Source organism: Aptenodytes forsteri, unplaced genomic scaffold (assembly GCF_000699145.1).
Source record: "Aptenodytes forsteri isolate BGI_AS27 unplaced genomic scaffold, ASM69914v1 Scaffold175, whole genome shotgun sequence".
Classification (NCBI taxonomy): domain Eukaryota; kingdom Metazoa; phylum Chordata; class Aves; order Sphenisciformes; family Spheniscidae; genus Aptenodytes; species Aptenodytes forsteri.
In genome coordinates, this window is record NW_008794723.1 from 1,203,169 (window position 1) to 1,216,622 (window position 13,454).

Genomic DNA, 13,454 nt, shown 5'->3' on the forward strand with positions numbered 1-13,454 from the left:
CCCAGGACCGCTGATAAATGATGGAGAGTGGCGTGGCGAGCTCCTCCACCAGCTCCCTCAGCCCTCTCGGGTGGATCCCATCCGGCCCCAGCAGTAACACTCAGGAAGGCAGTATAACCTTGGAAGGTTTCAACATTATTTTTAGGCAGAAACTACAAGGGGGATGAAACTGGAAGAGAAGACTAGTGACTAGCTCAGCTACTGCCTGTACCCGCAATCGGCCCAGTAGAGAAGATTTGGGCTGCCGTCACTATACTTCAGCAAGGGCAAGGAATGCGCATGGTTTGCCTTACGGGCAACTCCCTGGTGACATGTTACTCCATTATCCTTTTCTTTTCTTCCTCTATTTGTATAAATCCATTTGTTGGAACTGCTTGTGTGCAGGTGGGGAAGTGTTGTCCGTTAGGCACCCAGCTGGTTTAATCCAATCTCCCATATTCTTACAACTGTATTTGGGTATTACTTGAATGAGAGCACCTGGGGACTGAACCTGGCCCTTGTTACTGCCAATCAGTGCAAGGCAGGTGGTTTACATTAGATTACCATTTAATCTGAATGGTTGCCAGTGTAAGAATCTGCTTCTTTCAGTCACATGTTCTGAACATACATACATCTCAAAACTGACAAGGAGACATACAAAGTTTATTCATTTTACAGCACCAACACTGAGCCCTAAAAAAAGAAAATTATAAAAAAAAAAATCTTACCCTGCACTTACTCTTCCAGTCTTTTTACTTACAAAATTAAATACATTCATTTTCTTAACAAAAGTACAATTCTGATAATCAAATAAAATAATGAGATTTTCAAAATATAAAAATACTCTGCTACATTTTGTCTACAGAAGCCTTCTATTTTATTTTGGCAGTTCCCATTATTGCTACCATATGCAAAGTGAGGACTGAGTACATCTGTGTTAGATAAATATCACATTATCTCTCTAAAGAAGAGGAAAACAGTTTACAATCAACTAAGTTTACCTTGCAAGAGACTGAATTCATGTTGGGTGTTGTGCAATAACTGATCTAGAAATAATATCTTAAGCCACATTCAAATTACTCCAATCAAGCACAGCCAGCAGTTTCTGCAACCCTTTTATCACCGGGGTAAGTATTTGGCTTATGTAAGCTGACACGGATCCACTGCCTTGTAGCTACAGATTTATAGCAGCTGAAAACATAACCCATTAAAAAACATTAACAGCCTTTACTGGGACTTCTGGTTGTTTTTAAAGATGACTATTCAGAAATATACAAATATTAAAGAATAAATCAAAGTTTAAAACTGTTTTCTATGATGTTTTGGAGCTATGTGGTATTACTACATAACTTACCTACTTCAAAGTGCAGTAAATCTGCTGTTTCAAATTCCACCAGACTCAAAATTATAAACAGGCTTATGGCTTTTATTGTTGTAAACACATATGCCCCAGGCATACCAATCTTGATTTGTCCAAGAACCGAAACAAAAAACCCCCAGCCTTAGATGTCAATTCAACAGAAGTCTTAACCATAGTTAACTCTTAACCACGCACACTTAAAAGCTCACTCATGATTAAGCGTTTTGCTGAACTGGGACAGTTCATTGGGCCTTAGACTTCAAACTTGCCTGAAAAGGTTTCAGTACTAAACTTCATGAGACACTCAGTGCATGCACCGATTTTACTTCACAGCGTCTTTCAGTAAAAGCTTTCCCAGTTTCCAGTCCCAGCACTGTGAGTCACTTCCCTGAGCAAATTACTTGTGGTCACTGCCTCCAGTGACACCTACTGCAAGTGCTCCCAAACGCGGCAAGCCAGTCCTCCAAAGGCACTTCTAGTAGAAAATAAAGGCACCCTCCCACATATTCATACAGTGAAGCCAGTGGGCTGTAAATTCGTGTCTTGTCTTGCAGTGTCCTAATTTCTTCAAGGCGAACAAGCCTTCAACTCTTGGATTCGTCACTCTCCCCTCCTGATTTAGATATGTCTTCAGAGTCCAGTTACTTTAGCTTAAGCCTGGAGTCAGCCTCTGGAGGTCTCTGTATCTCCACTGACTACAGAAGAAGCCCAGAATGACCAGGTCTGAGCTTACCTGCTCCAGAAAGTGCCTGAGGTTAGGCGTGTCTTTCATCTACAAAATGTGTTCAGCAGCGTGAATCTATAGTAGAAATGAGGTTTCAGTTAATGTATCTAAAGCATGATGACATCCCCGACTGAAAAAAATCACCATTTAAAAGTCAGGTGTAGCGTCATTATTAAAAAACACTGTGTGCAAGCTGAGATTAACGGCCATGCCATGGTGTTTTGTGAGGCAGAGAGCCTACACCATATGCAAAATGGATGAGTATCATGATTACTTAAAGGCCAAAATTTACAGAAATTTGAATGGCGTAGTCTAATTTTTGGAAGGGACTACTGATTTTGGGTATCCTGAGTGGAGATGTTGTTTTTGAAAATGTTAAGTACTCATTCTCTGACAAAGATCAGTTTACAGGTGTCAGAAGCAAGGAACTCCAGTAATGGGAAATGTAAGGTTCTGTTTCATATAAAATCTAGAAAGTTAAATTACGTCAAAATCTCTTTCAGAAAAACTCTTTGTGAGAAAATCCTCAAAACATGTCTGCATCAGTGATTTGCTTCATTTCAAAACAAAGTAAATCCTAACTTTATATGATATACTTCAGGATTTCCAAGTGCTTTCCAAACACACTGGTGCGCAATTTGTAGGTAGAGACGATGTTCAAAATCCACCCAGCCTCTAAGAGTGAAATATATCACATGAGTGGTGATACATATCACAGTGAAATATATCACAGGGTGGTGCACCACATTTACACTTTTTTCCCTTGACCTACAAGTCCATAGAATCTCCTGTTGCAATGAGATCACAGCTTTCCGGTAATCATTGAAAAACAAACAAAAAAAACCCAAGCCTTCAACAGCTTACATTCCTCAACATTTGTAATTTCTTTTTTAGCACAGTGCATGGAGTTAGATATATATTTTGCACAGTGGTGTCCTCTCTTGATTTCATTACTGACTGTGTCAGAATCATCCTTTATCCTTTTTGACAAAATGTGAGCAGAGAAATGACCTGGAAGACTCTCACAGAGTTTGTGCATGGGATGTGAGACGGTATTTGGAAAGTCATTGTATTCAGAGCTTTCAGACCGAGGTGTCCTCTTTGTGGTCATCCAGGTTCTCTGTGCTTTGATGGCTCCTTCTGTTAAAAGCAGAACAAATGATACATGAACAGACTTCTGGCTTTTATTGCTAACTAATGAAGCTGCAGTTTGGCAATCTCAAACAACTGAGAACCACCAGCAAGGTGTGATTGTTATGGACAGTGACTGAAGTACCTAAAGAGAGAGACCATTTTTGATTGTTTAGCCTGTCCCCTCCGGTCTGCAGCTGCCACTCAGGAAAGCAGCTGGTGCACGAGAGGCCTGTGTCATATCTGCCAACGCCATGCAGGTATCTTAGATACCTTAGGGCAATGCATTGGTCCCAGATACCCGTGCTTAGGCCCTGGAATTGATCCTTTAAGCACGGAAATCAGTTTCCAACTCCAGTAACTTGGGATAATAAAAACAAGACAGAGTAACAATATATTTTGATATTTAATCCATCAATCTGCTAGGATTAGACTGTTCTTATGTATGTCCTCAGTATACCGAGGCTTCATTTGACAGAGGTGGATGATATTGAGCTAGGCAAGATTTTCTCTGGAGAGGGAGGAAAGGGGAGGGAGGGAGCGTGGGGAGGGAGAGCTCAAAGCTGTCCTTTCTTTTTCTCCCACAATCTTTCCTGCCTACGCCTCTAAATGGTTTGGATGTTTCTTATATGCCATAAACACCAAGAATGCAGCCAAGAATCCCATTTTCTTCTATATACAAGTAAATTGCAACTATTCACATTTTCTCCAGAAATTTAATCTATGTAGAATATTCTTCATTTCTGGCTTGAAACACTGTACCGCAATAGTGCTTTGTGTGCCACCCCAGAGAAAAAGTAAAAAATAGCAGCTGATACGTCTGATAAATGGTCCTCTAAGCAGGTAGTACTGCACTACAAAAATAAGATACTGGAGCATGTAATGGTACCATTCAGTTAATAATTCAGCTAATAGAGTGTTGTTTTGTGGTAAGGAATACAGAGGTGTATGTCGGTAGCTAATAATTTTTTGCCCAGTATGACTAAGAGCTGCTGCGGTGATGTTACTGCTGTTTGCTGCCAGTTCAAACCTACCTTAACACTTCAAGCGCAAGCTTTGTTTCTTTCCGACTTTCTTCAGTGATTGGGTAGAAAAGAAGTATAAATAATCCTACAAGGATGAGGATAGCAGGGACTGCTCCAATGAGGATTTTCAGTGTGAGGATCACGTCGTTGGATTGTCTGCATATCCCTGGCTTGTATCCAGTAAACCTAAACAAATGCAATAACAGTGGTGTGTGCATGTCCAAAGCTAAAAGGCAGTTGTTCATCTGAAGGCTCCCTTCTTTCCCCCAACACTCTTCAAGACTTTTCTCCCATTTTTCCTACACCTCTCTTTTTTCCTTCCCCGCACTACATTTTCAAATCTTGTTATTCAGATCTCATTTTTGTGCTCAATTTCAGATAATTGCATTACCTCTGTATTTTCTCATTATTATTATATAACATTTAACTACTAAGAGAAGCATGGAATCCCATGTAAGGAAATTGATCTGTTATGTTTTCTGTTAATATTCAGCAAAGTATTTAGGCTCCACTTTAAAAGTATGCAAGTAATCTGACCAATTTCAACAGCAATAATTAATTTAAACACACACTTAAGTAGTCTTCTCAAGATAGACAAATTTATTCAAGTGCTTAGAGTTAGGTACACACTTACAATTCATTGATTCAGGGCTTCCATGCAGTCCCACAACTGCTGATATACTCAAATTCCCATTCCCAATTTGTGGAATGAGTTTTTTGTCCTCTAAACATGCACCTATGAAAGCTACAGCTTATTTGGCATCACCCTGTCTTCTGTGCTCTCCCACAAACATCTGCCTTGGCAAATTGCTGGGAGCTAACTGGAATGCAATTGAAAAGGGGCTAATTGGTGAACAGCGATTTGTTTGAGGGTGTTAGCAGTAAGCCTCTAAAATTCTGAAGCCCAAAACGTTCAGCCAAGCACTGCCTGTTATTTAGCAGTTTCAGCTGAAGGCCCTGAAGCAAAACATTCTGGTTACCAAAACCAAACTTGGAGCCAAGGGCTAGATAGTATTTCAGACAAGTTCCCTTCTAAGTGTTTATTGCGTGCTTGTGTGCTGTAGCAGCTACAGGCAAAGGCCCTTTCTGCTAGGTCGTGCACAAAAGCAGGGCAGCAGATGGCTGACCATTTTCTCAACCTGACTGTCTAGTCAGAACAGGCAAGGCAAAAGTGGAAGGAGAACACAAAGCATCTTCCAAACTGACATGGTCTAGGTGATGAGCAGAGCTGTGAGAAAGACTCTGTTCCTGACTCTGATCAGCGTCCAGTTCCCTAAAACCAAGCAGGAATCGATGATCCTTTTATGCTGAACAGGCCACTAGGCACCCCTGATAGCACTCCAATCAGGCAAAGGCCCTTTCTGCTAGGTCGTGCACAAAAGCAGGGCAGCAGATGGCTGACCATTTTCTCAACCTGTCTAGTCAGAACAGGCAAGGCAAGAGTGGAAGGAGAACACAAAGCATCTTCCAAACTGACATGGTCTAGGTGATGAGCAGAGCTGTGAGAAAGACTCTGTTCCTGACTCTGATCAGCGTCCAGTTCCCTAAAACCAAGCAGGAATCGATGATCCTTTTATGCTGAACAGGCCACTAGGCACCCCTGATAGCACTCCAATCCACGCAAAGACTTACAAGCTAGTATACATAGCCCAACCCAGATGCAACAGGGAATGCACAAAGCAGCTGTATCACTTGTGGGGGACCTTCATCTGCTGAGTTTTCATGTTTAGTTCTTTATTCATATAAACCACTAAAATTTACAAGAGTAATTTGGAAAGAGGAAAATCTAAAGGGAAGTCAGGTCTTTCTGAACTGAAACATGTTAGGGCAGGCGACTTAATGCTCAGTGGTCTGGCCTAGATGACAACAATCCCGTCTTCAGTGGTTAGTCATCTGATGTTGCTGCTGGCACTTTCAGGCTCAGGGCAAAAAGGCAATTAACTCCACAGGATAAAGGCAGAGTAACGTCAGAATGCTTTCAGAGTAGATCCACTAAGTGGAAACACAGTGTTACTTACTCCAGTCCTGCTGCAGAAATTCCTAAGCCAATTCCTGCTGACATCTTGGTAAAGAAAACATAAGAAGAATAGAAAATGGTTTCATGTCCTTTTCCATGAGGATTCTGCAGGCGAAAGTTATCAACAACATCAGGCAGCATTGACCTAGAGACGAGCAAGATAAAAGAAAAACTCAAGCCAAAATCTCTTCTCAAAGTCCAAACTTACTGAAAGAGTACACCCCTCCTCCTTTTTTAAGATCTGATTGATGTAGTCATGCACATGAAAGAATCCAGTTCAAAAAGTCCTACTGCTGGACAGGAGGGCAAAAATCCATGTAAGAAATGCATAGCCACATATTACAAAGTAGAAAATCACCAAAAAACTATCAGACACTTGCTGGGAGGTGACAGAATTCTTTAGACTGACTGCCATTCCAATCAGAAGTTGTGATATTAAAAAAAGAACAATAAAAAACCACGCTTCTTAAGATTTCAAGGGACTCAATCTCTGAATAGTTTCACTCTGAAATAACTCTTTTGCCAAGCTAACAACATTTTCAGAAACCAATGAGGCCTATTCTCTCTCTACTTCAAAGAGACTGAATTTGGTAATGGGGAATCAGAATGGAAGCTGCTCAAATGCCAATTGTGAATTGACATTTTATTTCCAATATAAGTCATGATTTACTGTTGGAAAAAAGGGCTTCTCACCCTCTGTGCAGAAAAGCTTATGTAGTCTGACAGTTTATTTCAAACTATGTTTCCATGATCTCTTGGAGTTTTCAGGGCATTGTAAAAATGAGTAATGCAAAACAGCGCTCTCAGCAACGGTCTCACTTTCTAGTCAATTTGACCTGAATAATAATTATTCCCTCTGGAGAGGAAATATCCCATCCTGCTCATCCTTGAGTAATTTTTTCCCCACATATTTTTAGTCCTCAAGAGCAAAGAACCTTGAATTCTCAGTTTCTTTTAATCATATCCTTGTGTTATTGATCTATAACAGAGGACTGCTCAAGCAGGGATACATAGCTTGGCTTATGTTTCCTCTGCTACGTTCTTAATTGCTCAGCATTAATTGATTTCTGTAACTTCATCATTCCTGTAGTTCTGTTAGAAACCAAACCTAAGCAACTTATTTACTGTTATCACAAGTTCTATACCTACTTAGATTGTTGATTCATCTACATAGTCTTATGTACAAAGAGCAGCTACGCTTACAGTAGATACAATCTGTTAACAACGGAGCAACCGAAGTCACGTCATTGCAACTAGCCTCTATTGTAAAAGCAGAAAAAGATTCTTGGAAGAAGTGACTCTTGCCAAATTCTGCCTCTTTCGGAGGCAAATTCCATGCAGTAGTACATATGTGTAATGTAGACATATACCCCTTCCCCATCTCAAAAGTAAAATTCTCGTACCATGGCAACAGAAGAGACGCTGCAATGCTCAGACCAGAGATGAAGGCCACGAAGTAAGCCAGGATCAGGTTTGGAATGGTCACTAGCATGACTGCAAAAGGAATCATCCACTGAGGAAGAAGAAAAACAGTACATCTAACTTACAGTATGCACTGCTCAATGGTATACAGATTGTTCCCTTCAAAATATAAGATTGTGTTATGAATCAGTTCACGCACAGCAACGCCTAACACTTCAGTATTTTGGTGAAATGGCATTTCCAAAGAGCCCTGAGCCAAACTGTATTTATCTATCCAGAAGAATCAGAGAAAAATAGGATAAGCTATGGTAGTGCCTTCTCTGTTAGCAGTATTAGGGCTATAACTGCACTAGTAAATTAAACAGTCCCAAGAGCCTAATTAGCAGTCACGAGGCCAACTGGCAGACCCTGGCCACATTCATACTCCTAAATATTTATAGTCTCCAAAAGAAGTGTGGCCATATAAATACTTTTTGTGAAGAGCCCCTTAAGTGGGCTAGTTCCCAAACTGTGCCCAGATACTTCTTGGGAGATTGCTAATCAGCTTGTGCTAAGATTTTTCTGCCAATTTAGTAACCGAGATGACAAAACACCAGTTTCTATTCTAGGCCAGTGGAACTATTTAATTTACTATTAGAGACAAAGCCTTGAAACATCATCACACTGTATTTCAAGGGGAGGGGCAGGGGCTCAATGGTCATTTTAAACTGTAAATATCCCATTTCACAGATCATCTTGAATGAAGAAGAGTTTGCTTACAGCTTCCTTTCCATTGACCGCTTTAAAGCGATCTAGGTACTCGGCAATAACTAAAACCAAGAAGGCAGTGTGGTTTACTCCCACTCCACACAGCCAGATACGCTCATGACATTGCACAAGTCACTAAGGCTACCCTCAAAACCAAACTAATTTGGGATGCTCAGGATTTGTTTTCTGGCAGTACTTAAAATCACCAGATTTCCTCAACTTCAACTTGAAGCAATGGGCTTACAGGACTGAAAATCCACTATTTTAAATGCTGATTGAATGCATACAGCCCAGCTGTCCCGTACCCATCACATGCTCCACCTCCCACGCCTGTGAACCATGGGCACAGCACATGTAGAATCCAGAACCAGGGGCTTATCTACAGGGCTTTTTAATGATGGGGGATTAGTTTAACATTAAGTGTTTCAATCCTCTATACTTGCAGCTTGGGAGCTGAGGGTATGAGAAGAGCTTTCACAGAGAGTGATTCCCCTAAGCACTGCTATTTACAGTTCTGTATGATAAGTGATTCTGGGAGTCCTGGAGTCTAATCCATTATGTTTATGTTTGAAATGCATTTCCCATCTAAAGCATTTGCTCCTAACCTAAGGAGGCAGAAAATAACCTTTCCTGACTGCAAGTTCCCAGCACAGACAGATAATCCTTGCATTAGCCCAATGTTGTGGCAAAATCGTTATTTCGCCACAAGAGAGCACTCCAGCAATACAAGATTTTATGTTGCCTATAAGCAATTTTATGACTGCCTTATGCTCCACATGGGGCACCCACTCAGAAACGAAAGCACTTAGACAAAATTCTTGATCGATAATAACAATCATTGTAACTGTAATTTTCTACTGAAAGAGAATCACGGCCTGCAGGACTGAGGTTACAATGCCCTAAAATCTCACTCATGGAATGGTAGTGCAATCACAGGGGCAGCGTTCCTGCTGCAATAAACAGCTAATGCATCTCCTTCTTTCCTACTTGTAAAGCAAATACTCCGCTATTGGCACCCTGCTCCCTAGTCACAGGGCTGCTGCCCTCCAAGTCATAAACGATATCCTACAGTTATCACGTGTCTTCCATCCATTCCCTGACAGCACTATGGAAGGCAACCCTACTGGGATACTAAACGTGGTACTGGCCTGTGCAGCAGCACATTATAAAGGGCAAAATCAGGAAAAGGTGCAGCTAGGATGTGGGTGGAAATGGGGATGGGAGAGTGGAAAAGGGGCTGCACAGCCAGGATTCATCCAAGGGCATGCCTCCATGCTGCACAGTGCTGATAGATGGCAAATAAACAGTTGCATATGTGTGGGGAGGTGAAAAGATTGGCGGCATTTTGGGATTTGTTTTTATTTTTTACTAAATCATCCAAAACCCACAGCCAAAAACTATTATTGGTTAGGACGGAAGCTAGAGTTGTGAGAGAGAGCGATCTTCCACTTTTAGACACCTTGCCAAAACCATGAACCAACAAGCTGCCACACTTTTTAAAATTTCCCATGACAACTTCACCTCCAGTCACCAGCTGGGAGACTTACTGATTGTAAGTTCAACGTTTGCCCCATGAGGGCAGAGCAGACAATCTAAATGAACATAGCACGTGGAAGCAGAAGCAAATAAACAGAAGAGAGTAATTTCTAGCCTGTGTACCAACCTGATCATGGGAAGAATGCTATCAAGGGTCCTGCTTGGGTATGACCCTGTACTTCCAGAAAGTCTAGGCTTTAAACTTCTAGGAAGTTTAGATAATTAGTCAGTACTTAGGCTGTTGGTCATCTCTTGTGGAGGAATGAGTAAAAAGGGAGCAATATCAGTGGAAGGAAGCCAAGATTCTTGGTGCTTATCTACCTACCCTGCCTTCTATACGCTTTCAGGGGTCTCTTCAACATAGAACCACTTTAACAGGAAAAATTAGCCTGGAGCAGCGTGAAATTTTTTTCAGGAAACTGAATTTCAAATTACATCTTCACCCTGAAAGCTGAGTAAGGTTTTGAAGAAAAAAACTTGTTTTCTCTCCTGTCTCCTTCCCTTCCAGAAGACCATTCCCCAGTGACAGACATAGGAGCCTTAAATGATGTGATTTCATTTCACAGAGAGAACAGATCAGTTGTACGGATCACACAAGGTGGTAGTATAGGAAGCCCCTGTGATGCATTGCCAGACACAAAATCCATCACTGAACACACACCGAGTCCCTTGAGAAATGTCTACAAGGTGAAATAGAGAGGTGGCTTTTTTTCAATCCAGCCCCCACTTAGACCATCATACAGTCAAGCAACTCAACTGTAAAATTAAGTTAAACCATGTTTACAGAGGTGCTGACAGGCTTTCCAGTCATGTTAAACTAAATTTATAGAGCCAAGTTGGTTGAAGAAAGCATTTTTCGTAGCCAAGTAGACAGAGGAGGAGATTTCCTCCTTAGGAAATCTGCATTCCCCGGTCCAGTACTGCTTTTGGCAATTCTCCTTGCTCAAGTAGTAAAAAGAAATGAAGATGGGACTTGGTTTCCAGATGCCTACTTCAAAACACATAACGATTCGGCATATTTGGAACTTGGGTTTTAAAGTTACTTCTGATTCTTTGGAAGTCATTCCAACACACAGATTTTAATTCCAAAATTTATAACTGTTCAATTATATTCAACAACTGCCACCAGACCTAAACTTTTCAGCTTTGTTCAGATTCTGACATATAGCTTCAGGCTCGATTTTCCAAGTCCTCATGCTTTGTTGTGCACAAGGCAGACAATTTTTTCTTCCTCTTTCATAAGTAATTGAAGGTAAACGGGGGAAAAATGGGGAGGAACAGGCCTATACAATGACTCACTGAAGATGATGACAGAAAATGGCTGCTGCTGTCTGCACTAAGTGAAGGGCTTAAACTAACCCATCAGAGACAAGGGCAGGCTTGCTGAACTGGCTTTGCAGAGCTGGGTCAAAGTTAAACTAGGCTTCTTTTCTCAGATAGGTCACCTATTTCTTTACTTCACTAATAACCGTTCATCTCCATTCAGAGGGATGTGGGCACCCCTGCCTTCTTATGTTTCTAGAGAAGGGTGTGTAACAAACTTCTGGTTCCTCCTCTGTGACTGAATTACAGATGCGGTCAACTCAGCACCATATACAAAGACAAAACAAGCCTTGTACAACAGATAACTTGTCAACCTGAGGCAACACAAATCTGAATTTGTAAAACCTCATTGGGGTTCACTTATGAGAGCAGTCAAATGCAGAATTTGTGCAGATTCTTAAATAACCTGGGACCTCCCTTCAGCATCAATCCATTTCTCAAAAGTTTCTCTTGGAAACTTGGAATATGTCTGCAATTTGGTATAACAATTTAAAACAAACTCTGAAACTGAGCAAATTTCATGTAACTTGAGGTTATAAGCACTTGAAAGAGCTCCTGAAGTAGCTCCAGTTGTCAAATGAAGTGAGCACAAGCAGATTTTTTTCTCAAAGGATTTGCTTACCGAAACCCCACATGCTGCACACTTCTTGCCAAATCGCTGCAGAAACTTCTGCCAGAAGGGAATGCTCACAGCTGCTGATACCTACAATTGACAAAAACCCATATCCGTACTGTGCTTACTGCCACTGTCTTCAGCTGTAGAGCTCACAGACATCTTTTTGTCTAGTACATTACGGTCTGAAAGGAAGGTGAACTTGCAGATTCCTGTTTCTCCTCATCCTTTGAGTGTTTTTTTTTTTTAATTCACTATTATATATTACAAACAAAAGCTATCCGTGAGAGGGTTTTCCACAGTCAAATATCAGAAGGCAGTGTCTTAAAATTTCCTTTTCCTAGTGTAAGCCACAGCAGTTAAAGCTACACATGACACAGTCATTAAAGTTCAAACATATTGCAAATAGTCATACTTTGTGCTAATGCCTTTTGCCTCATTATCTGAACCTGACAAACGATAAGTGAATTAAGCTCTACCCCATCATACAGGAAGAAAGCTGAAGCGCAAGATACACTTATCTTAAGATATACTTAGAGTACATACCCCATACTACATGTTTATTCTTAGGAACGACCTGTAAAAGAAAGTGTCGCTTACAGTCAAGATGATAGGAAAAGATCTGTCTTATAATGTGGGAAAGGAAGAATCAAAAAGGGGTAGAAAGGGTGGGAGGCTGTGACCAAGAAGTGGAAATGAAGTTCTCCTAAGATGGTTCCACAAAGTCTCTGTGCCAAATGGGTCAGAAATCATGCAACAGCTTCCCTGAAAATGACTGCTGCAGTATTCTATATGGTAGACAAATTCTCTACAAAATATTTCAGAAGTACAGTAAGTGCACAACCCAGTCATTATGCAACATTAAATGTTCTACTTGTGTTAAAAGGACTTTCATCAGAAGGATAAAAATAGCAGTTTTCAACTAATACTACTTGTAATCATAAAGTAAATCATGCAATACAGGAGCGGTGTGTAACTGAGTTATAAGTATCACCTAAGCAAGCAGAATTCTACCTCTGCATGTCAAGAAAAAAGGTTATGTAAAAGGATCTTTTTATCACACTGCCAATTGCTCTAGAGAGGAATCTTCCTATCTTTGGATATTTTAAATATTTATCCTTGCAAGCTGCCTAGCCCAGAAGGCTCATGTGTATGAATACACAAATTAAAGTTGTTTAATTTTCAGCATATCAGACTGGGGAAAGGGAAAAAGGAGCTAAAATTCCAGACTTCCTTTCTGGCAGCAGCTTTTGCCCTTTACGGGAGCAGAAAGTGACTTACAGGTAAAAGCAACAAGGAATTAATTAAAAGCTCCAAAGCATTAATTTTTTAGAAGTACAGTAGGGAACACCAGCTTTATTTCAAACAGGCAATGCAAAAGATGGTGTAGAATCATAGAATAGTTTGGGTTGGAAGGGATCTCTAAAGGTCATCTAGTCCAACCCCCCTGCCGTGGGCAGGGACATCTGCAACTAGATCACGTTGCTCAGAGCCCCGTCCAACCTGACCTTGAAAGTTTCCAGGGATGGGGCATCCACCACCTCTCGGGGCAACCTGTGCCAGTGTTTCACCACCCT

General features: G+C 41.0%; 1 protein-coding gene across 1 annotated transcript in view; it reads right to left on the minus strand.

The window, feature by feature from the left end:
* Positions 1–3,145: 3,145 nt before the first annotated feature.
* The window catches only part of MFSD2B (major facilitator superfamily domain containing 2B), a 45,138-nt gene continuing 34,829 nt past the window's right edge, over positions 3,146–13,454 (minus strand). Inside the window, exons 10-14 of the mRNA XM_009273875.1 lie at positions 11,887–11,967; positions 7,640–7,749; positions 6,238–6,381; positions 4,229–4,405; positions 3,146–3,203 (exon numbers count right to left, since the gene is read on the minus strand). Of these exons, the coding sequence (XP_009272150.1) occupies positions 3,146–3,203; positions 4,229–4,405; positions 6,238–6,381; positions 7,640–7,749; positions 11,887–11,967 (570 nt within the window). The remainder of the gene's footprint in view (positions 3,204–4,228; positions 4,406–6,237; positions 6,382–7,639; positions 7,750–11,886; positions 11,968–13,454) is intronic.